Source organism: Lepisosteus platostomus, chromosome 14 (assembly GCF_059453375.1).
Source record: "Lepisosteus platostomus isolate fLepPlt1 chromosome 14, fLepPlt1.hap1, whole genome shotgun sequence".
NCBI lineage: Eukaryota > Metazoa > Chordata > Actinopteri > Semionotiformes > Lepisosteidae > Lepisosteus > Lepisosteus platostomus.
This window is the reverse complement of record NC_142624.1, coordinates 4,193,472-4,217,221: the sequence shown is the minus strand read 5'-3', so window position 1 is coordinate 4,217,221 and position 23,750 is coordinate 4,193,472. Positions and strand designations below refer to the sequence as shown.

Genomic DNA, 23,750 nt, shown 5'->3' with positions numbered 1-23,750 from the left:
TTTACTGTGGCTGGGGTGTCGTTGTATGGACAGAAAAGCAGATTTTCTAAGCAAAATCTTGGACTCTGTGGACAGGCGGCATGGTTGTGTGCTGAGCTAATTACATGTTAGTGATTCCAATTTGTGTCAAGTTAAAAACAAAAAGTACAATAGAGTATAAAAGCAGCTACAGAGAAAAGAGCAGCTCCCACTGAAGATAGTCTCCATGGTATCATCCAACAGCTTCAGAGCTAGAAAATGGAAATCTGACATACTGAGCATTGCTATGTAAGCTTAACGAATACATTTTAGAATGTTGGTGACAAAAAAATAAATTTACTTTTGAATTGAGATCAATATGTAAACCCTGAAGTGTTTCAGAACCCCCCAAGGAGACATTTGCAAATCTGGCTATTTTCTGCATGTTGTGCGCGTGTCGCTCTAGAAAACATTGCGTGTGGATCACCTGATGAAACCTGACACTACATATTTGTGAAGCACAGATCTGACTGTGCCAAACCAGAGGACATGTCATTAAAATGTCTCTGGAAATCCAACTTTCTTTGTAAGCAAAGTAGAAAAAATGTAAAAGTAAATAGGAACTGAAATAAAAGACTGTGATTATGCTGGTTTGCCTCTGTCTCGGCATATATCATGTGGGGGAAATGGGTTAAGGCAGTAAAGAGTGAACATTGTTACCCTAGCTGTAGCATGTTTCACAATAGGAAGCGTATGATGAAAAATTTAACAAATAAGGCTGCAATCTTAAAGAATCAAATTTATGTTTGAGATGCAATGCAAATGATGCTTCTCTAATGCAGAGCGAAATTGATATGACCACATAATTGATGCTTATTTTTATTCGTTTTAATGATTCCAAGGCCCTGTACAAACAGTAATTAGATATCGTACCCTGCTGACAGCTCATAATGAACAGCACAGGTTTTTTTTTTTTTTTTAAGGGAATTCAGAATATTCTTCACTTTAAAAATTGTCATACTGCAAATCACTTAATGGGGAGGAACCTGTTCAATATGTGTTAATTACAACATGAAATGTTTTCCCTTTCCTTTTCAATCTGTACTTTATATTCAGAGCCAGACATTGATAGTGTCTTCTGACGATTGTAAACATGTAGCTAGAAGACAGGGTGTTGTTTATTTCTGTTAAACATGATGGGTAAGTGCAGACATATACTGTACATGTGTTTGATGCTGTAGTACAAATAGAAGTTCAATATAATATTATACAACAAACCATTTTCTCCACTGTAGAAGAAAATGCTGTATGCTAACAAGCAGTAGAAATCTGGAACTACAAAGATGCATTGCCAAGTTCCCTGGTTCAGATTGCCCAAAGTCACCGAGACGGCACTGCATCAGGTGGAAAATGAAATGGAAAAAGAGATGTTTTTTGCCACTCGCGAGTTCTAAAACAAGAAATTAGTTTTGCTCTGCTAGCAGTTGTCACAACAAGATCCAAAAACAAAATCCAGCTGAACAACAACAGCACTCTCACCTGAATTAAGTCAGAATAATTTACTTGAGTTTATTCCACATATTTCAAATAATGGCACCTATTGTGCAGCCCAAACTAGGACATTGTTCAGAGTCAACCAAAAATACATATGGATAGATTGTGGACTTGAGCTGCAACATCAGGTTTCCTTTTTTAATGTTTTACACTGTTCTAACTGGCATCAGATGTTTAACCTTCACAAATCCCATTAACATAGTATGTATTTCATCTTTAAAGCTGTCACTGCTGAGCTTTTGCAATGTCTTTCTTGTAATGTACATTATTCAGTTCAGGTGTTTAATGCTTTAACCTCTTAACTAGCTTAACTGGCTTTTGAAGAACTAATACACATAACGGAAGTGTGATACACATTTTTTAGCTTTTGCTTCATGAAATCCTAGGCCTTTTGATGGAAAAAAAATACAATTTAACAGGAATGACACACACAAAAAATATACCCAGCCCTGTCTGAACTGATGTGTTTCAAATCAGATTTTTCTTGGCATATCCTTTTGTTCAGTTATAAAAATAATTCTCCAGGAAACCAACAGTTTTCTTTTGTATAAATGTTTACTGATCTCATCAGGAGACAGACCCGAAGTAAGTTTTAATGGAAATGCCTCTCTCCTTATCCTGACCTAAATAATTCCTTTGAACTCCTGCTCGCTGAGAATGCTGGGTGGAAGGCCTGATTTATGTATCCTTGGTTCACACGGGTGTTCTGGGGGTTCATTTTGAGAATACCGCTGGTCTGGAAATGAGAAAACACTGCACTGTGTGCGACTGCTGGACCACATTAAAAGCCATTCCATTATCGTTCATGGTTACAAACAGTTCCACTTCATAAAAAGCTGGCAGCTGTTATATCTACATCTCCTGGTTCCTTGTCTCTAGCTGATAAGACCATGTATGCCATCTGCTAATGGGATGCTTTCTCAGATAGCAGGATGATGAGCACAGCTATTTTTTTTTCTTGTATGAATTAATTTAGAAAAACAAATGACAGTGCTGTAGCCTTAACCCCCTCCATGTCCTATACAAGCAGTTTCAGAAGTCTTTAGGTTTCGTGTTTCTGCCTTCAGCTTGAGATTAAGATATGTTTGTGGCTTTTGAGTTATTTCCCCAGAAAGCCTTACTTTCCACAGTAATATTTATCCTTGACATGGGTTAAGACGGAAGGGAACACGTATCATTTTTATATCCTGCCTCAGCCCTGGCACAAGACTCAATTTCTTTATTTGTTCTTTTAGAATACCTTATCCTTTGGCAACAAATTGCTTCTTGGACAGAAATGCCACATGAATTCCTTAGTAGACATAGCTGAGCTTAGATTCAGTTGCACTTAGAACTCGTTTTAATCTTAAATATGGAAACCAACATGGGATGTTTCTAACTACTTTCAACCCACTCTCAGCGGGTGAATGCAATCTTTGTTGATGCACATTATTTCTGGACCACAGCAAAATGCCAAATCGTCTGCAATCAAAGACTTTTTTTGGCCCATTCCTGTCATCATCTCTTCTTGTTCCTCCTTCCTTCTCCCCTGTGTCTACCCTCACAGCTGCTGCTGGTACTTGGCCGGTTGCTGCTGGCTTCCATCCAGGTTCCCCAGTTGGCCATGAATGGAGCCACTGGGCCAAAGCTGGGAACATCTGTAAATAAATTTGTACCCGGTGGAGATTTTTGAAATAAGGGAAAGGCAAAACTCTTATGTGCTACAGGCCCCTCATTGAGCATTGTCTTACCTGCAATGCACACTCGTGGGTTTATCTCTTGCATCTGTTGTAACACTCAATTAATGCACAATCCACCAATTACCCTACTTCTATTCTTCGGTGAAATTCTAATTGTGATGGTTAGCGCTGGGGCCATGGGGGGCCAACTTCAGCCCTGATGTGCTGTCCGTGTGGAGTTTGTATGTTCTTCCTGCATTTGTGTGCGTTTCCTAGGGGGACTCTGGTTTCCGCCCGCAATCCAAAAACATGTTGGAAGATAAATTGGCTTCTGCGAACACCAGCCCTGAGCTAAGATTGGTGCCTCGCAGGAATTGGGCTTGGGTTCAATTCCTGGGCTGCTGTCTGCGTGGAGGTCTCTGTGTTCTCCCTTTGTTTATGTACAGTAGGTTTCTTCCAGGTACTACAGTCCCCCCCCCCCCAAAAAAAAATAGGTTTACTGGTTTACTGTGGTAGCTCAGACGGCAAGGGCATCTACAGTAGATCCTGACTGGAAGGTCCTGGGTTCAATCCCAGGTAGGGGGAAGTGAAGTACAGTAGCTTGCTCTAGTTCCTTCCAGACAGCTCCCAGGTCCACTCAGTCTGCTTTCCAAATGAGTACCGGGGGGTTAATCCTTCCGGGGGTAATAGGCTGACCGGAGTGTGATGCTGAACACATCACCTCCAACTCCAGTGTCGGACGGTCAAGAAAAATGTTGGCCCTTGCCCCCCATTCCCCATGGGCCTTTATGGCCTGGAAAGGGACCTACCTGCTAGAAGGTTTATTGGTTTCTGGTAAAATTGGCCCTGGAGTGTGTCTATGTTTGTGTCCATGTCTGCCCTGCAATGGACTAGTATCCTGTCCAGGGTGTACCCATTACTTGCTGGGATCAGCTCCCCTCAGTCCTGTATTGGATAAAACGGTTAGAAAATGGTAGATGGATGGGTTCACTATTGTCAGCGTGTGTCATGTGGCGATTAGTGCTGTTGCAGCACAGGACTTGGGGGCCTTGTGTTTGATTCTGGGCTGGTATGCGTTGTGTGTGGAGTTCACATGTTCTCCCTATTGTTCATGTATATGTGCGCTCCGATTTCCTTCCGAGCCTTCAAAGACACCCTGGCTAGGTAGATTGGTGTCTCCAAATTGTCCCTTTTTGTATCCACACGGGATATAATACTGTTTTACACCATTTCCTTCAGGGCTCCAGGGTGCCACAAACCTTACCTGGGAAGAGTAGCCTTTTTAAGGATGTTGAAAACAACAGCGTTTATTTAAAGACCTGAATAAGGAGAAAAATAAAACGGAACAAACCTTCTTGGTGTTTTTTTACAGATGTTTTCAAGTCTTTTTCTTTTTTTAAAGTTCCTGGCAGTCTGATGTTCTTTTTCTTTCATTGAGTTACTATAGCAACAGCTGGGAACAGAACAATGGAATACTGCAACATGGAAGACAATAGGAAAAAGAAGATTGAAGCATATTAGCTGGTGTCTATTGTGAGTTGTTTTTTAAGTCCACTGATAATAATTGCATACCCTCCCTTGAGAGTATTCTCAAAGGGCATACTAGAAGGTACATATATTTGAAGACCAGGGAAACAAGTTAAAATTCATATGCCAAGCTTCAAATACAAAACTGTGATTGACAGAATCTCCAAATGCCCTAAATCAATTTTTTACTTCTCTTTAGCAGAAAAAGGAAGCATGGGCACAGAATTTCAAAGTTTCCCTTTTCGAAAAGCTGCTTAAACCCAGGCAACTTGGCAGAATCCCAACATGGGAAGAACATGCAAACTCCCCACAGAAGACTTACTGGTGCAAGGTTGAGTGAAGGATACCAGAGCTGTGAGAGGCTGCACGTCCCAACCACAGTCTCACAAGAACACGATCTCTCCCACTGGTGTCCATCAGAAGATGGCTTCCTTTTGTATGAAAGGAGGACGCACAAAATATTGCGTAGGAGTTTCATTTCCAGACGGCTTTGTGGTTGTTTTTCTTTTTTAGGCACATATTTGTACAACATTCCTGAGGATTTCACAGTTTTAGATGTAAACGTAGGCCAAGGTAGTGGGCTGGCGTGTGATATATTTTTACGCCTCCGAAAACAAGGAATTCCTGAACTGTTTGTGAGCGCTTGATCTCCTGCTGCCTGACAGCACTTATGTCAGCTGAAGGTGGCAATATCAGACGTACTGTACTTGCTTCGCAGAAATACAAGGAAGAGGAGATTGTAGTAAATGTAGTGGAACTATAATGCAATTATTTTACAGCTTATGCTTAGCCTTAAAGGAAACTATGGCCAAGGCCACATTCTTTCATCATCATAATTAATTTTCAGATCCTGTGTGGTCTGTAACACAGAGCATTCCCCTCCTCCCCTCCCCTTCGTTTCATTCTTGCTCCCTGAATAGCCCTCTCTCTTCTCAAATGGCAGCTTTCTTAGCCAAAATAAACAAAATGCTGGAGCTCAGCCCATACATGCAATATCTCTTGTTTTGCAGAGTGTTATCAGGCATTAATCGTTAATCACTATTTTAAGACCTGATAGTTGAAAGAATAATATTTAGAGAAGGAAATGATATAAATAAATGAGAAAGCTTTGACCAGCCAGCATTGCAGGGTCTGGGGGTTTCTTGGTGTTAACAGTAGGCTACTTCAAAGCATCTCAAAGCTTTGATCTCTGTCTGCAGAGTTCATAATTTAAAAGACTGAGGTGGTCCATATTTTTGTGGACGGGTTCAGGCATATAGGATAGGACATATACAGAATGTTCACATCATGCCTGAATATACTGTACCCATTATGTACTGTATGTAGATATAAAGCTGTCCTACAGCAGAACTAGGATTAAAATGTAATATACAAAATTTGACTATGAAAAGAAACATCTGCAGGTCTTTATAAAAATAAAAAGCAGAATCCACGGAGAACACCATGACACACTTTCACGTTATCGATTGTTTATTAAATAATAATAATAAAAAAGAACATTTCTGTACAAAGTCTATAAACAGCAATTGAATATCTGACCAGTGCCGGGATTACAGTTTTCCACCTTCTGTCCCAGACAGAAGACAATACTATCGTTTCCAAAGTAAATTTAAATCAGGCTTGATCCAAGGCACTTGGAAAAAGAGTCAACAAAGTCAAATTAAGGGCTGTTGAAGAAATGAAAGTTGGGTCTGAAGCTCCATTTCCAGTCACCAGCTGGGCAGAATTCAACAAGCAGCACTTTCAACAGTTTGTAATCGGTTCCTCAGACTACAAGCACGAACGTCTTCTCCCTCGGGGTGACATTTTCTTTTCCGGATGTTGGCATTTGAGGTACATTAATGCGACCTGGAGTTTCGAAGCTTAAACACGAGTCCTCCGGTATGTGAGGAGACGCAAGATGCACCCCAGATGGATTGTTTTCTGGTTAAACTTTCCTTTTACACAAAAAGAAAAAGCAAAAGCATAAGGCCTATTCCTCAAGGCCTCTTCGGTTTGATCCAGGATTTATTTTTCGATGGCTCTCCTCCAAGAACATTTAGCTTAAGGCTCATTAATATGTCCAAAATGTGAATTTCTTCCCCCCCCCAACCATGAAGCGGAAGTCTTTGTGGGACGGGTGTAGTGTGAGTTCACTTCTGCAGGGTTAAAATTCACATCTTCTTTGTCCATCTTTGAAATGAAGCTCTGCAAGGCATTAATGTCTCTGTTTCTCAAGCCACTGGCAATCCATAGGTTGCACTGAAAAAATATCACTGCCATTCATGGGATGCTTCGATGTTGCACCACATGACTCTATTCTTTTTAAAAATAAACACCAAAAATATTCTTATGCTAAATCTATCTTACCAACATTACGTTTCTTGTGTTGCCTTTTTTTTTTCTTTCAGAACCTGGGCAATGATCCAAACTAAAAACATTTAACATCATAAACATACTGTACTTGGAACAGAGGATTAAGACCGTGGTACTTGACACATACAAAAAGAATGGTCTAAAAATAGCACAGTCTACATCATGGAGTAAAACATAAGCCGTTACGTTATAAAGACACGGATACCATAAAATAACGATCCACCATCTTCTCGTTACATTTCAATGTAAAATCCTTGGCCACCATTTTTCCATGTCGAGGTGATTTGAATTGGACTTGAGCAGCGTGCCAGTTTACTTTAAAAGTAAACGCTTCGAAAGTATTTTTTGTTTCCGTTTCAATCCGTTTTGTTTTTTGGGCGAGGCATTTTAATGATATGTTTTCGTTTTTTTTTTTTTTTTTAGCACCCACGGAACAGTCAATCAGGGACTGCCGAGTGTAACTGGTAACCTGGTAACTCGCCGTTTCAAACAGCGGTGTTTTTTTTGGGGGGGTGGGGGAGAAGGGGTTGATTCATCCGCCAAGCGATGTGCTCTCCTCGGGCAGTTCCGGGGCCGTTCCAGGTCCCCTTTCAGGCCTCGGAGCAACATTTCTGCTGGTTGATTTTGACTTTATGCTTAATGCCATCGTAGAGCTCGAAGTTGTAGTTCTCCAGCGTGGTGGAGCTCCGCGAGGACAGGCCGTTGTAGGAACACGTGCAGTAGAGGAGGAGGCCGGCGCAGATGGCGCCCAGGAGAACCCCCAGGGAACTCATGGCGATGATGGTGACCAGGATAGGGTCCAAGGTGTACAGCCAGGAGTTATCCTTCTCAGGCGTTCGAGTCGCTGTGGGATCTAAGGAAGGCCTGGCGCTGGGAAATCCTGGAGGAATAAACAGTGGGAAAACATCACTCTTTGGCATATGGTTAACGCCGCACGACGGACAAGAGGGAGAGGAAGTAAAGTAGATTCCAAAAGAATCCAAGTTTGATGTGCAGACAAATGTTTTTTTTTGTCTGCGAATCAATTAATGAAGTTTATAAGAAAAGTTCGGGGAGGGATGACGACAGCTGTCAGTAATTCTTAATGAAATTAAGAATTTGATTTCCTAATTTGCAGTGGCTCTGTGGCTAAAAATCTGCGCTTGTGCCTGGAAGGTTGCCGGTTTGTATCCCCCGGCTGGCAGAGGAATCCTAATCTGTTCAGCCCCTGAGAGAAGCCTTTAACTCCAACTGCTCCAGGGGCACCTTATATTAATGGCTGACCCTGTGTTCTGACCACAAGCTTCTCTCCCTGTCTGCGTCTCTCATGGAGAGCAAACTGGGGTATGTGAAAAGACAAACTCCTAATGCAAGAAATTGTAAATTGTAAAAAGTGATCTCTCTCCCTCTCTTAACTAAATCTGATGTCATTTCCTCACATAAAACATTAGAAATACTATACGTAATCCCGTTTTCTCCTTTTGCATTCCATCTCCTCCTTACCTCCGCCTTTGTAGCCAAAAAGGTTAAGCTAACTTTTATTGTGACTAAAACACTCCATACATTTTTCAATAACACTTGATTCTTTGGGTTGTTATTCCTAGTGAAATAAATACTGTGAATATTATTCACTCCTAGCAGTAGCATGTTTTTGTTTAGTTTTTTGGTGCTGATTAATACTGTTTAGTAGAGCAATTTTGAGGAGCAGTACTGTGTTCAATGATACAGAGGCAGTTCACCACCTGGGATTTCAATGCACAGTCCTACTATAATGATCCCAGAGTCCTAACCAATACTTCCAATCGCCACCCCATGTTGGGAATCCTACAAACAGGAGATGAAACATACTGTATACACTATATAGTATATAGTTTTTACCAAAGAAATATACTGTAAAAAAAATGAGGCATGGTCAGTTAGAAGTCAGTCTTTTGAGTTATTATTAATTTTACATAGGCCAATAGCACAGAAAGGATCTTTTGCATCTGGGATACCAGAGCTTGCGAATATGGAATTTCACGGACTGGTCTTGTAAGGAATTTTCAATTTCTCAATTTCTGTCTTCACCCATACATTGAAGGCCTCAATTCACCCAGCTGTGAAGAATTAATATGTACCCACAGTATTTCCTGTTGTTTTCAAGGTTAGGATGTGCTTCCACCATAGCCAATACCACAGCAGTGTTCTGAGACTAGGGAAAAACGGGCCATTTCCTATTCTGTTGAATGATACCTAAAAGGAGAATGTGGGACTGTCTCACCAGCTGAGATATGTCTTCCTAGCTGTGAATACTAATGCATTCCTGCTAAGGTGATAGGGTTTAATGTAATAGCTCTGAGTTCCTTAATCTGTCCCTGGGTGTCAGTGCAGCCAAAATGTCAATTATTGTACTTTCAGCCTCAGCCTGGCTTCTCATCCAGTGCTTAAGAATGAAAGAAATCCACTAGTGTTGTATACAGCGTGAGCTGAGGTAAAATAATATGTACCTAAATAAAAAAAAAAGTGAAAAAAACATTATTTATTCTGGCAGCTTCTGCCCTCTTTCACCTCGGCAGGAGGTTACACAAGGATAATGTGAAACTGACACCCTTTGGTACCCAATGCAATACCCTCCACAGTTTCTGTTTGTGAGCTCTCGCCAAAGCTAATAAAGAAGTCCAAGAGATTTGTTTGTTGTTACTATACGTTTGGCTGTGGGGATACATTGTAATTCCACACGCTTCAGCCAAGAAAAATGAAAGTTTCGGATCATTTTTACAATTCTTAAGAATAAGGTAATAAATGACCCAAGTGATGGTGCTCCAAATGGTAATTAGTTTCATGTTGCCGGCAGACGTCTTTTGACATTACTGTGATTCCTGAGTCGGTCAAATGGTGATTTACAAGTGAGTGTTATTGCATGAATTAAAAAGAATTCTATTGCACTGTTACCCCTTGTAGAAATAAATCTGAATCAATGTGTAAACAGCAGACCACTTACCGGTAATACATTACTCAAGGAAATGCGGGGAAAATAAGATACACATAACCTAATGAAATCTGTTTCCCAGGCCTTTTTTATTTGAGACATATTTCTTCTTTTCACTAGTTTGCAAGGCAGTCTGTTAATCTTCAGACAGAGACAATTGCATTACTGTAGCAGCTCTCCTGGCTGTCTCCTGAATAATAAGAGCACTTTCTGGTGCACGGTTTATTTAGGCCGTTAACTCTTCTAATTGGCTTGAACTGAGAAAAGCCTCAGAAGTTGATTGGGCTGAAGGTCTTTAAAATCTCATAGATGAGAATTCAGGCAAAACCGTTTTACACATTATTCCAATCTCAAGATATTTTGGTAATATCTTGCCACAGAAAGAAAAGACTTAAACGTACCTCCATCTGGCTCTTCCTTGCAGTCTGGTGTCCTGTCTGTAGCTTGGCCGTGTTTTATTCCTGTTCAGGAAGACAGAAAAACACCAGACCTTTCAGTACTCAAGCAGAACCACCAACAGGGGAAAAACAGTGATGTCGTCTTCAATGAGTTTCTACAGGCAGCCATGCGAATAAGGGCATAAACATACAAAAATCCACTGGGAAAGGTAGTTCTACATTCACAGGGCATTGAGGTTTGGACATTCTGTGTCCCAATATAAGCAACATTTGGATTTGCATTACCCACTTCTAAATCTACATGCATGGATCACTTTTATGCACCTGTGTTATTAATGCAATTACAGAAAAGCACGTCTTTTCGTATGCATAATTCTTTACCGTCCACTGTGTGCAGTATATTTCACGCTGTATTCTAAAAATACACTATAATGAACTGCCATTTTGAATAAACCAAGTGTTTTATAAGTACTATGCTAAAATTCTTTTATGAGACAGGTAATGTGCAGACATGAAACAGCCATGGAGATCTGTATGGTTTTAACAGCTACCCAGCAGGATGGAAATGAGTTTGTATGAGGTCCCTGTGGTGGCTAGCTCTGTTTCCTCACAGATATGGGCTATGGATTATCGACTTTCGTTCTATAGGTTAATTGGTGCATCTAAACTGTCTCAGTATGTGGCCAAGCAGTCTACAATGGTCTGGTGTCTAGTACAAGTTGTGGTCTTGTCTTGTCTACTGTGCTTCCAGATTAGGCTTGGGTTTCTCTGGCCCTCAGCAGCAATAACTGTCTGTCTGATACTGATCGGCTGGATGGACGGATTGGGTCCTGGAGTTAGTAAATTAAATAGATTAACTGTCAGGTAAACATTACAAACTGATGTAAGTGTCTGTCAGGCTCTAAACGTTAGAATATGAAGAAAAAAAAACAACCTACTGGATGAGGACCTTACTGGAAAACCAATGATGTTGTTACAATCGTATTTATTTTCCAAGTAACCGAACCACAGATCGTAATTCGTTAAGGGAATCAAAGATTATGGCAATGCAAAAAAATATCAAGGGAGGGTGTTACACTGAGAACTTGGAATCGCATGATCTTCATTTGACAGAAATAAACTGCAGGGGAGGATACAATTACTAAATGTAGGCGGTTTCAGATGACTAGATTTAGAAGATTGAAGATGTGGGGGGGGAAGAAAAGTTTCTTCGGCACAGTAAAACAACACTAACCCAAGTCTTTTCTTTACGACTTGTTATAAACGACCCACAGCAACTGCAAGCTTGACAACTTCTCAAGAAAGGAAAGTGCATATATAGAAAAATATTATTTTATTACATTCCACACAATACATCTTCAATAACGTAAATTCCACAAGCTGAAATATTCCTCATATCTTTTTTTTTTCTCTCGGTTTTTTTCTTACAAACAGGCCATAAGCTGAAGAGCGCAATGGACATGGCTCAGGATATGAATCAATCACAGTCAAAGCGTTACATTCACAAAGAGAGGACACAAAGTTTACAGAAGGATAACAAACCATCCTGGTGAAGACTCACTTGTAAATTGGATTTGGGGAAACATGAAGTTACCCAGCGATTAGCTTTAAATCAGTTGTCATCTTCCATGGGTTAAACTGGGAGAAAAAGCTAATAAGATCTTAGGTTCTTCTAGCTACAATACTGTCTGCTTCAGCCTTCAGTGTTCTTAATACTTTCAGTACACAACATAAGCTTCCACCTGAAGCAGAAAGGTCAGCTATAGCAGGGATACTCAATCCTGATTGTGGAAACTGACATCAGGTGTGTAGCATAAACACTACAGCAGGTTTCATAGCTAAGGCCTTGAACACAGTGACAGTTTAGGTGAATTCAATCTTCAGGAGCTCAGGTGTGGCAAAACAAGAGGGTTACCTTCTAACTATCCAGGACCAGAAACAAGTTTTCACTGAGACGGCACCAAGTCAAAAACAGTTCTACAATATTTTATCGGGTGGAATATTTTCCCTTTGATGGATTGCTAATTCCCTCAAAAGTCAAATCGGCCTCTTAGTCTCTAGCGAACTTGGAATTGAATTGTTCGCACACAAAAAACAAACAAGTGCATGAGTCATTTTGTGCTATAGCAATGACTGCAGGATGCATACAGCATTGCGGGTTTTTTTTTTATCTTTCCAAGCAAGAATGCAACAGTTGAAAGAAAAAAAATGCCCAGCCAGGAGCTACACCTTGGCACTGCTCATTCGTTTTAAGCTCGAAGACCAAAGGAAAATTCAAACTGTGAGTGCTTTTTCTCATTAATATTTTGTTCATGAACGGGGGGGGGGGGGGGGAGAAGGGAGAGAAAAGGCTTACTTCAGGTGTAATAAATGTTATCTGGTCCATTAACTAATTAAAAATATTATGAGCTTTAAAGGAATTTATGGGAAGTAACAGAGCCTGAAGTTGATTTAAAAGCACATTATGGGAATATGCCAAAGTATTCTAAGTATCTCAGTCTTTGCAAAATCCCCCAATGCTGCCTTCAGCAACATTACTTTTTCCTTCATTTCCGATAATGGCATTATAACTTATTCTTTATTTGGGGGGTTTAACTGTAAAAAGGAACCTTCTAGAATAGTGGCCTTTGTATTGGAACCTTTACTAAGGCCAGTTTAAATAGTGAGGGGTTCGACAAAGATTTTGCTGCGCGTCATGAACTTGTTTGAAAATGTACTTAAACAGAGCATTCACATTACCAGGGATAGGACAAGACAAGAACAATAGACTGTTTTTCCATCAACTCTTTTACATTTTCGTCCGAGAAAGACAAAAAGATAGAAAGATGCCTGAATCACGAAGTTCACAAATGCAAATGTCAAAATACCCTGAGCCTAATATCACCTGTACTGAAGCTATAAAGACACAGTGAAAGAGCATAGGAAAAGCTGTGTGTTGTACATTTTCAGGAACATTGCAAGGTCTTCTGGTTATAATTCCAACCATTTCACCTTTGATTAAACAGAAAAGTAGCAGTAGTATCTAGGCCTGAGAAAGGTTTAAAATAGTGGACCTTGTATCAGGTGCATCTGGTAAACAAAGGATGAGCAACCACACTAATCAAGAGCCACTGTTTCATTTAATTATCTGGAGATGTGAAGCATCTGTTAAAGTCTTAATCACCTGGTAACTGAAAAAATCCTGCATATTCTGCTGGATATTGAATTGCCCATCCCTACTTTCAAATGACTGCATTTAACAAAATCCAAAAAGTCATCACCTCCATGTTGTTCCCTGGTTCATTCAAATTACCTGTTGTGAACCTGCACTTATCTGCATGGCTCCACAATTGTATAATTTCGCTATCTGTAAAAGTGAGATGCCCTGAGAGAACAAGCGTTCTGAAGCAGAAAAATGGTTATCGAATTATGTTCTTTTTCCACACAGTCTTGATAGAAAATGAATTATAAGGAATATGGAATGATTTTGAGATATTTTGGTTAACCTAATCCTTTGGCCTTCAAAATGTCCAATAAACTAGGTAAACTGAGTCAATACAACGTTTAAGGTGGACCAAAAACCAGAAGACCCTGAAAGTCTTCAGCAACCAAGTATGACTGCTGTAGACCTCTGTACCTAAATAAGAATTTTATATACCAAATCCAACAGGATTTTCTTGACAGTCCAGGTAGGATAGGATCACAGATCCATTCGGTGAACAGATTTTGAAACACAGCTTAACACAGCTTCCTTAAGGCTGTTTTTTTACTTGATCATTTGAAATATGTAGTTGAACAAACAGAAAAAGACAATTCTAAGTAGCCGCTTTATAAGCAGAACACTTAAGTCAGAAGTCCTTGTCAAAAACCAAAAGGTTGGCCAGTATCACATTTCACATTACCCTATTAGATTGTAGTTGAGTTTGAAATGAATAGGTGTGGTTCACACTTTCTCGACATTTGTCATTCTACATTACAACGGTGACAAATTCTAAAATGTAGCTATCAAGTACAGTGCTTCATCAAAGAATACGTTCTTATAAAAAGGTTTGTATGGATAAATAAAACCTTTTAAAATCTTCAGAGAAACTGTCCTGTGTAGGACCAAAAATATCTGGGTATATGATCAACAGATACAGATACTTAGGTTTATCCTATGCTGGTATCTGTGCTACTTTATAGTACAATCCCATTATGTGACTGATAAAAAGGAGACAATTCTTTTAACTAGGATTACAGAAAACCCTGATGTAAATCTCCTTTTATGGAGATATTATCCAAGGCTGGACGAGACAGGTGGTTGTAATATTTGAGATTATTCATGTGCTTTCATATTTCAGAAATTCCATTTGCTCGTGCTTTGTGAAAGGCTCTTAAAAAGGTCCTTTGATCTTCCCTATTCTTTCACATGCTCTATTATAAGCACTGGATTAATAGGAGAATTTTAGTGAAAACACTTCATAAAAAGATTATTGTGATCTATAGCCAGATGTAGAATGTAAAAAGATAGTGTAGCCTTTTTTTTTCCTTTTTGTGAAAACCACAAATGGAAATATTTTCATTTTTAAAACTCCTAATAGAGCATGTGGATCAAAGTCAAGCACCATTTTAGATAGATTCCTGGATCTTTCCTTTCTGTCGTACGAAGACAATAAGAAAAAATGTAGTAATGAAATAATAAGCACTTTGAACTGGTTCTCAACCCTTGAAAGAAAACACAACCTTGACTGGTATTTAAAAAGTTGGCTTAAAAAAAGGTGTGTCCAGTAGTTGCTAACGTGGTCCTGGCCTGTATTTCTTAGAGAATCACACTCTCTGCAGATACCACTTCTGTGTGGTGACTGAATGACAAAATCGTGTGCCTGTCAGGCATTGTGAAGTGAAAACTTTATAGAACCGTTACATTTCCCCCAATTGTTCTTCAAACTCCACCCCCATACCAACTGTCCACTGCTTAGCATCACTCCATCTATTGGAAGATAAGCTCAGATCAGAAAACGCTTTACGAAATGTAAAACAGTCTAGCAAACAATTTAGAATACTAGGAAAGAAGCAACTTGCCTATACATGTGAGATGGCACTATTCTGTAGAGGGGAGAAGCAGTGGCTTTTGAGACACTACATTAAATGGTCAAATTCTTATGTCATGCTTCCTCTTGGCTACATATAAATGCTCACTGGCTGCACTCAACTCTGTGCTCATCTGTTCTGACTCCCTCCCTTCACTCCAACTTCACCCATGTAGCTGCCTCACTGGTTCACTCCTCATACAAGGGGTGGTGACGGTGCTGATCTTTTACCAGTGCTTTCATTTCCTCAGCCACTCAAGCTATCTCAAAAGTATTAAGAATGCTGTCCCTTATATTCGTCGGCTCGTTTTGTCATTATTAGAGTCCGCCCAAACTACTGTAAAGCGTTTGTAATGTGGCCTACAATTTCAGGCCTACTGCTACTCCGAAAGTGCAGCAACAATGAGGTTTTGAATCCTTTAGATTTGTGTATCATCAACACTTGGATGTTTGTTTTCTAAGGTGATGTGAAAGTCATTTGGTTTTGGGCTGCATCATTTTAAGGGGGCAACCCCTGGTTTTGCATTAAACATGCCCAAATTGTAAAGCCAAAATCATACTGGCAGAAACAACGCTGTCTTGCTTTTAGTGTAAGGGAGCACCCTATCTACATCCACAGCAATACAAGTGCTTGACAATCCTATGGTAATGCAAAGACTTCACATGGTTTTAACATTCGTCGTTACTCAACTGCGAATTTTAAGTTAGCAAAAATATACAGTAATTGCGAAGGCAAAGTTAAGAAAACAAATCTAAACTTTCTCACAGATGTTTGGTATCCTCTCACCACCCCCATAGTTTAAGGCCAGTGTCAAGTAAAAGTGGCGTCACAGGCTTCTCAGAAACAAAAGGCTACGTAAGGCAAATAGAATTCTTTTTGCATATAGTAAACACAATATCTCAATTCACAGGTGTGCAGATGCAAAAACAATTGTTTTTTTTTCTTCTCGTCTTTTTTTGTAATCAAATGTCTTAATGGTCAAAAACAGGTTGGGAGCTCTCTGCTCATAAATGCAGCATGAAAATGCTAATGCTGTCCTAGGCTATGCCTCCCATCTTTCGAACACAGCAGGGTTTGAATCCCTCTTGAATACATTTCTGTTCTCCGAGAAGGCTGCTGTAAAAAGCTTTCCGTTTTCCGAGACGGTACAAAAAAAAAAGAGTCCCATGTCTCATAATTGTCTTAGAGCTGTTGCAGAACTGTAGGCAAGAGTGCACTTTCGTTCCCACAGTTCTTGTTGTGATCGGGGGAGTTGTAGGTAGAGAGAAAGATTTCGAGATTTGGATTCCAGCTCATTTCAGTGCTGTGGCACTGTGTGTCTTGATATCGCTCTCTGTAAAGTGCCTCCCATTGCTCTGTGGAACACCCCAAACCTCCAGATACCTGAGAACATCTATTCTGAGGTTAAAAACCAAAGGGAGGGGTGGGGTACCTGTTTGAGCAAGACTTTTTATTTTCTCATGCAGCTCAAAGTGGGAGCCTGAGACCATAAGCAGTCCTCAGTACTTTCATACATTAGGACTCGGTATCACATGAGCTTCTGGCTTGGTTTATGATTTTTGCTTTCGGGTCCAAACCGCTTACAAAGAAGGCGGGCAGAAATGTAAGGTTAGCAAACGCATTCCTTCTTTCGTTATCCAAACTGCACGTCCACGGCCGTCCCGTATTTTCTTATTTATATATCATTTTCAGATGCAGCATCCAATCGAAAAAAAGGCAGTACATAGATATTTTATTCCAACCCATCAAAATACTTAGAAAAGTGCAAATATCTTAGGCAAGATCTCGCTGTTTAGGTGAGAGATCTAGGTGGGAGATCTTTGTTAGTTCTGTGAGGTCCTACTTCCTCAGCAATGGGAGTTATGGTCCTCCTTCTCTACTCTAATAATCAGAGTGGGCTCCACTCCGGGGGTTGTAGCAGGGGGGTAATGCGAGTTTTTGTAGGAGACAGAGAGATGGCTCTTCTTGGCCGTGTAGCAGTACCGGTGACAGCAGAGCACCATGGCCAGCACGACGGACACCAGGACCAGGAGAGCGCCACCCCCGGCCATTACGTAATACCAGTAGGTTGGAATGGGTTGCACTGACACCGAGTCTACAGTGGGTTCGCTCCCTCCGGGAAGGGTGCCCCCTAGTGGAGAGACACAGAAGAATTGGCTTGGGTAGGGAAGCATGCAGACTACTTTTTTATTGTTGTTGTTTTGCATACAAAGAAAATATAAAAGACATTTACTGCACATGGACAGGCAGGCACGCATGCATGCTTTTCTTCCCTTTTATTGGTTAATTCGAGCCAAAACGGTTTTTTTTTGTGCTGGCATATTATTATTACTATTGAGCTAATGAGCAATATAGCTTGTGTTTTAGGGCAAAAGGTTGCAATTGAGATGTTAAGATGTCGCTATCAAATGCAAAAGGGTCTGCTATAATCACAATACAAACACCTGGAGGTCTATAAAGTATATTGCCTGGAGCAAAGAGTCACTATTTCAGCCATTCTAATATTAATTTGGCCTTCACTTGCATAAATTCAGACTGCTTTCCAGTATTTTCAGGCACTGACTCCCTAGGGCACATCCTTATTATTCTGGTGAAGCACAATGAGAGCTTAATGTCAGGGTTGAAATGCTGCTGTGAGACTGAACAATCAGCCTCACCTGAGCTCACATGTGTTCCCCAAGTTCCTTAAATGTGATGTTTTTGGTTAAAAGGGGAGCAACTTGGCTCTGACTTGAAAGTCAGACTGGGTAGCTGGGTGATACACATTTTCCTATAGTGTTAAACTAAACTACACAGGGTGAACCACAGTTAAATGACTCCACAGACCAGTCAGATGTTAAACATTTGTTAGTAGTTTTTGGCACAAGGATGGGTCTTTTCTGTGAGTGAATTCTTTGCAGGAATGGCTGGAGGTGCTTTTATCTGCATGCATGACTCTCAACTGATATCCTCTGCCTCAAGCCAAAGTCTTCCATGGAAACCATTAACAGCACTTACAATGGTTTCAGTGCAACCTTCCCAGGCCACTAGTGTTTCAAGATTGGAATACAAACCCCAAAATAACACTCTACATACTGTATCTCTTCGAACACATTAGTCCATGGGCTTTGTGGGTGCACTTATTTTTATTTGATTTTTCTAAGGAATACCAACCGAAGGACAGCCGTCTTACTCAGAGTGCTACTGTCCTCTCCACTAGTTTAATCAACAGTCTTCAACATAGCATGGCTCCTTTTGTTAGAATGGTGAGTGGTATTTGGATGCAAACCAATTGCATTTCATTTTTGTCAAACTGGCCGTGATCACAGTAACATTCATGGCTGTGAATTCCGTGTGTGTAAGTAAGTAATTACTTAATCGTAATTCCACAAATGTCATTAGTGACTAATGACATTTGTAGAATTATGATTAAGTAATTACTAGTTTGAAAACTGCATACCTGCTACCCGAATATTGGGTGTAGATAGAACACATTATAGGGCTGAAGAAATTTCAATTCTTGTCCACACAGTTGCTCAAACAACTCGACTCCCTTTGTGTATATAAGGCTAGGAGGTACTGTCTCTTGAGACATTCACATACACCAACTGGGCACTAAACAAGCCTACACATGAAAATCCTTGTGGACTTTTAGAATGAAAACAAAGAACACAAGGATACACCTTAGAGCTCTACAAGGTGTATTTCTGGTGCTGAGCTCATTTTGTGTTTTAAGGTGAATGAAACATCCAATAGCTGGGAATTAAAACTGTAGCATGCACTTTACTTGTATCGAGGCATGCTTTCGAATCAGATGGCTCCAGAACATTTGCTTGTGTGTGATCGCCAAAGCAGCATCTAGCTGACAAGCTGCATTTTCACACAACTGTGACCGAAGCCTTTCGTAATGCAGGGAACAGACACTTGCTCAGAATTGCTGCATCTGTAAAACCGGCAGAGATAGTTTTACTTTATAACCCTGCTTAGTTGTCTTAACCCCTTGCCAGGTTTTCTAGCTATGCTGCATATTGAGCAGAAGCACAAAGTTGAGTATAAAAACTGGCAAAAACTTACCGGTCATATCGGGTCGAAATGCACTGATGGGTTCTGAAAGACAAAAAGAACATTATTGAGCAGGCAACCCAAGAAAGGAAGCAAACCGCAAAAGGAACTCGGAACTAAGCTAATCAAGCTTTGATACGCAGAACGAAACATCTTCTGACTTCATCAGAGCTTCGCTGCACTACTCTCCCTAAACATCGAAAGAAAAACATTTGTTTTATTTGCTTAAATTTACAGCTCTGTTAATCTGGGATCCGAACCAACAGGTTAAATGAATTAAAAGCAGTCAATGTGTATTAAACATGGGCAATTTCATTTTTAGATAAAAAAAATAACATAAAATATTTTAGCTAGAATGTATTGCTTCTGTGTATAAAACACTACCATAATTGACTTTATGGGTTAGAAAACCATCACAATATCTGCCCTGTACAAACACCACCATTAAATAGTGTATAACGACTCTAGCGCTGAGAATGTGATCTCCCCATGAGACTAAATCAGTTTGACTGGATTTGGACTGATTGGATTTGACCAGAAAATTGGACAACAAACACAGCTTCTTACTGTCTGAACCCTGTTGGAAATGGTCAGTTCAGAACCTTAAGACAGATTCCCTATGCTAGACCTTAAGCTTTAAACACAAACTCAAAACTTAATTAGAAACCGATCTGACTAGCTCTTTTAATTCTGAAGACTCTGGGAGCCCTTGTGTTTACAAATAAATAAAGGCAAGGAAACACACATTCGAAATTGCGGCCTACTGGGCATTTGTGCCCTAGTTTTGGTTTTTTTAAAAAGCGCACACATTAAAGGGCTTTCTGCTTTGAAAGTCTCCCCAAATGCCTTTATAGCCCTGAGAATAAATCAAGAGAATCAATGCATCTTAAAATAACTGGGTGTGGTGTGCTGCCTTTCCTTCACATGATTCTTGGAAGTGTTAGCAATTTTTTTTTTTTAAATGTTAGGGTAACTTACGAGTGCATTCGTCCAGTGGGATGCTAGAGGTCATGTCGATGTTATCTATCCATATATTCCCTCTTGTGCCATGATCAATAAACCCATCCATCACAACCTGAAATAAAAAATTGGAACATTAATAAATAGTGACTTACAAGATATGCATAATTACAGCCGGTAAAATACATCCAGTGTCATGAGACAGATTTTACAACATCACTGTGTTAATAATTAATCACCTCCATATTGCTTCTGATCCTAATACACGAAAAGCTCCTGTGGCAGTGTCTTGTCTTACACCTTTGTGGTAAATGGAATTCTGCCATTTGAGCTCATTTTGTTTTTTATTGCTGTCACAGACAAAGGGGTTGTCAGATCTGCATTTGTCTGTTTGCGATTTAGACAACAAACACATGGTCTGGTAATCAAGGAAAGAGACTGCTGCCCAGCAGAGAGAGCATCAGCTTCCATTAAGTACAGTGAGATGTTTTTTGAGTAAGAGTGGAGATCACAATTTCACACTATTACTCCTTGGCATATTTACCCTTAATAACCATAAGAAAGCCCAGCAATTTGCTTCTTACTTGAAAGCTACACAAAGCTACAGTGTTGTGCAAAGAACAAAGTCAAATCCTAGTGGAAGCTCTGCTTATGGAGCTTAAATATTTCGAGTGGAAATGCTTTGATTCTCCTTTTTCCAGCTTCTGTGTTCTATATCATAGAAAGGAATGTCGGAAGACAGCCAGCCTTTTTTATTTCCCCAATGCAAAGGGCTTTCTGCATTTCACACACGTGCAAGTTCTGTGCACTATAGGGTTTAGGAACACAGGCTATTTTATGATTATTTTTTTTTAAACTTTCACTGCAGTAGTCAAAGTGATGAGTCCCTTTAAAATACTCTTCCTAATCCACAGACTGACCACCTCTAACTGCAGAAACGCAGAGACTGCGTCTTCATTCTACTTTTTATGTGGTAGAAGGCAGCAGCTGCAGTCTCTGCAACCATAATGCTGGACAACAGGTCTGACCCCCTTTTTCTGCCCATCCAATTAATTTATCTTTTTCTCACCCCTCAGTCTTCATATAGTGTGTTATAAGTAGTTCACTGGCATAGGTTTGAAGTTCTCTTTTATCATCAGAATTGGTCATGTTAAGATTGTCTTGATTACATCAGTTCTTTGTTGGCAGTGAAAATTCTGGCACCGACTGACTTTCATTTTTAATACTGATGGGCACCTGGTATTCCTTTGGTGACCTAGGCAGGACGGTCCGGCCTTCGTTCCATGAGGAGCCCTGGTCCCCCTTCAGCTCCCACAGAACGGTCTCCTCCAGATCGGTATCCCTCATGCGGACTTGCAGGGGACCCACATCCTCACCCTTCATACGGTACAAGAACACCAGGCAGAGCGGCCCTTTCTCGGCGGCAACTACGGGGCTAATCAGCCTGGCGTGCTGCCCCTCTGTTTTCTGGCTGCCTTCGATGTACAAGTAGTTTCCGTATTCTGAAGGAACCCCCCCCCAAAAGAAAAAACAAGAGAAGAAAAAAATAATAATTAAAAAACCCAGGCCATAAGAAGAGGATTTGATATCTGGTTCTTCCAGTCCAATGTCACCTGGGCCTTTTAAATCCCTTCACCATTACTAGCTTGATTACGTCGATTAATGCAATTCGATATCCCAATCTGGTGTGTTCAATTGTGTTCTTGACAGCTTGCAGCATGCCCAGGACTCGTTTGCTCGGATTTTACAACAAAACTACAACACAAGATTATATTGGCTGTTGTAGGTTCCTCATACTGGAGGACTGTGGATTTCAGGATATGATTTGAAGCACTGCTGCTCATTTTTAAATGGTGAAAAGGTTTGACTACATGGGAGAGCTAGCTAACTCCCTACACACTTACAGTACACTGCTGCTCTCCTATCCCAAGACTCTGAACACTGGTCTTCTGTTATGTAACCTCCCAGGTGATGTCGGACTGTACGAGTCAGCCAAAACTTTTAAATCCTGTCCTAATTCATGCTTTTGTAGTCGCTTTTAATTTTAATTTATGTATACCTCTTTTATTTGATTTGTTGTACTATGCATTGATATGATGCACCATCCTGAGAGGCACTATTTAAAAGAAAGATATTAATACCAGGTATTAATTTGGACAGATGAAAGGTTTTTATTTTGTGGCATGTCAGCTTGCAAGGACTTCACACAGCCTTAGAAACAATTAAGTTGCAGAATTCTGTACACGTATCTTATTTAACCTGATCTCAGCTACCACGTTGGATGATGTGATTTGCAATATGCAACATTTACCTTTTATACATTATTCTGTTCGAGGTATGTGGTTGACACTGTCCAAAAAATGAATAGCTTTATATTCTATCAAAACCAAGAAGCACTCAGATACCCAAAAGGATTAATAATACAAAGGGCAAAAGCAGTGTTATCTACAGAATATACTGTAGTCACTAAAGAAAGCATTAATGTCTTCAAAATAATGAGACTTCATTACCATGATAACCACTATGTTGACTGAACTTATTATTTAAAACAGGTCCTGTATGAGCACTTATTTCAAAGCAACCCTACTCGTGGCTAGCATTAATCCAGTTTTGTTTAATTCAGTTTGATCTTCATGCGAGAGATATATATGTGTTAGCACTAAATGGCTTCTGATTTTATTTTCATCACCTAAAACAATGAGTCAAAGAGTTACAACATGTAAAAAAGCGACTTCAGGAAATATCAAATGCTTGGGAACCAAGGGATAAAATCCGAAACTATATCAGCACCTAAGTGATCAATTCTTATATGTACTGCGTTTATTGACCTTGGCACTCCAGTGATCGAAACAACAACAAAAAAAGTCTTCTTTCCCTGAATCTTGTAACAGCACCTGTTAGTGAATACTGTGCTTGCACTCCCTGAGTTAATTTCCAGATGCCAAAATATATTTTCTCGAATCCTGGAGGCAACAAAATACACTGAATCACTATTCAATACTTGCCCTTATTGGAGATGGTTAATTTATTGTTATGGCAACAGGGTGGGCTGTAAGTCCATGGAATTCTATATTGTACACATTTATCAGCCTGCAGGGTAATGGTAGGGTATGTCTGAACCATAGGGAATATTTCTTTCCATTGTACAGGAGTTAATTAGAGATAGCAGATTTAACTCATGCCTCCGCCATGCTTTTCCTGTAACAAACCATATGGGAGTACTGCAGATGTGAGTAAGTTTAGGGTTCCAAAGAAAAACAGGTTAAACAAAATGTTCTTCTGAGGAGGAAAGAAAAACATATT

General features: G+C 40.0%; 1 protein-coding gene across 2 annotated transcripts in view; it reads right to left on the bottom strand.

Moving 5' to 3' along the window:
- Positions 1-6,149: 6,149 nt before the first annotated feature.
- nrp2a (neuropilin 2a) overlaps positions 6,150-23,750 on the bottom strand; it is an 82,662-nt gene continuing 65,061 nt past the window's right edge. The window contains exons 13-18 of one of the 2 annotated variants that reach the window (XM_088606617.1): positions 21,684-21,949; positions 20,466-20,562; positions 19,500-19,532; positions 17,430-17,577; positions 10,401-10,460; positions 7,740-7,932 (exon numbers count right to left, since the gene is read on the bottom strand). In XM_088606617.1, coding sequence (XP_088462743.1) covers positions 7,881-7,932; positions 10,401-10,460; positions 17,430-17,577; positions 19,500-19,532; positions 20,466-20,562; positions 21,684-21,949 — 656 coding nt within the window. In that variant the 3' untranslated portion in view covers positions 7,740-7,880. Of the gene's footprint in view, positions 7,933-10,400; positions 10,461-17,429; positions 17,578-19,499; positions 19,533-20,465; positions 20,563-21,683; positions 21,950-23,750 lie in introns of both variants that reach the window. The other variant, XM_088606616.1, reaches the window with a different exon arrangement.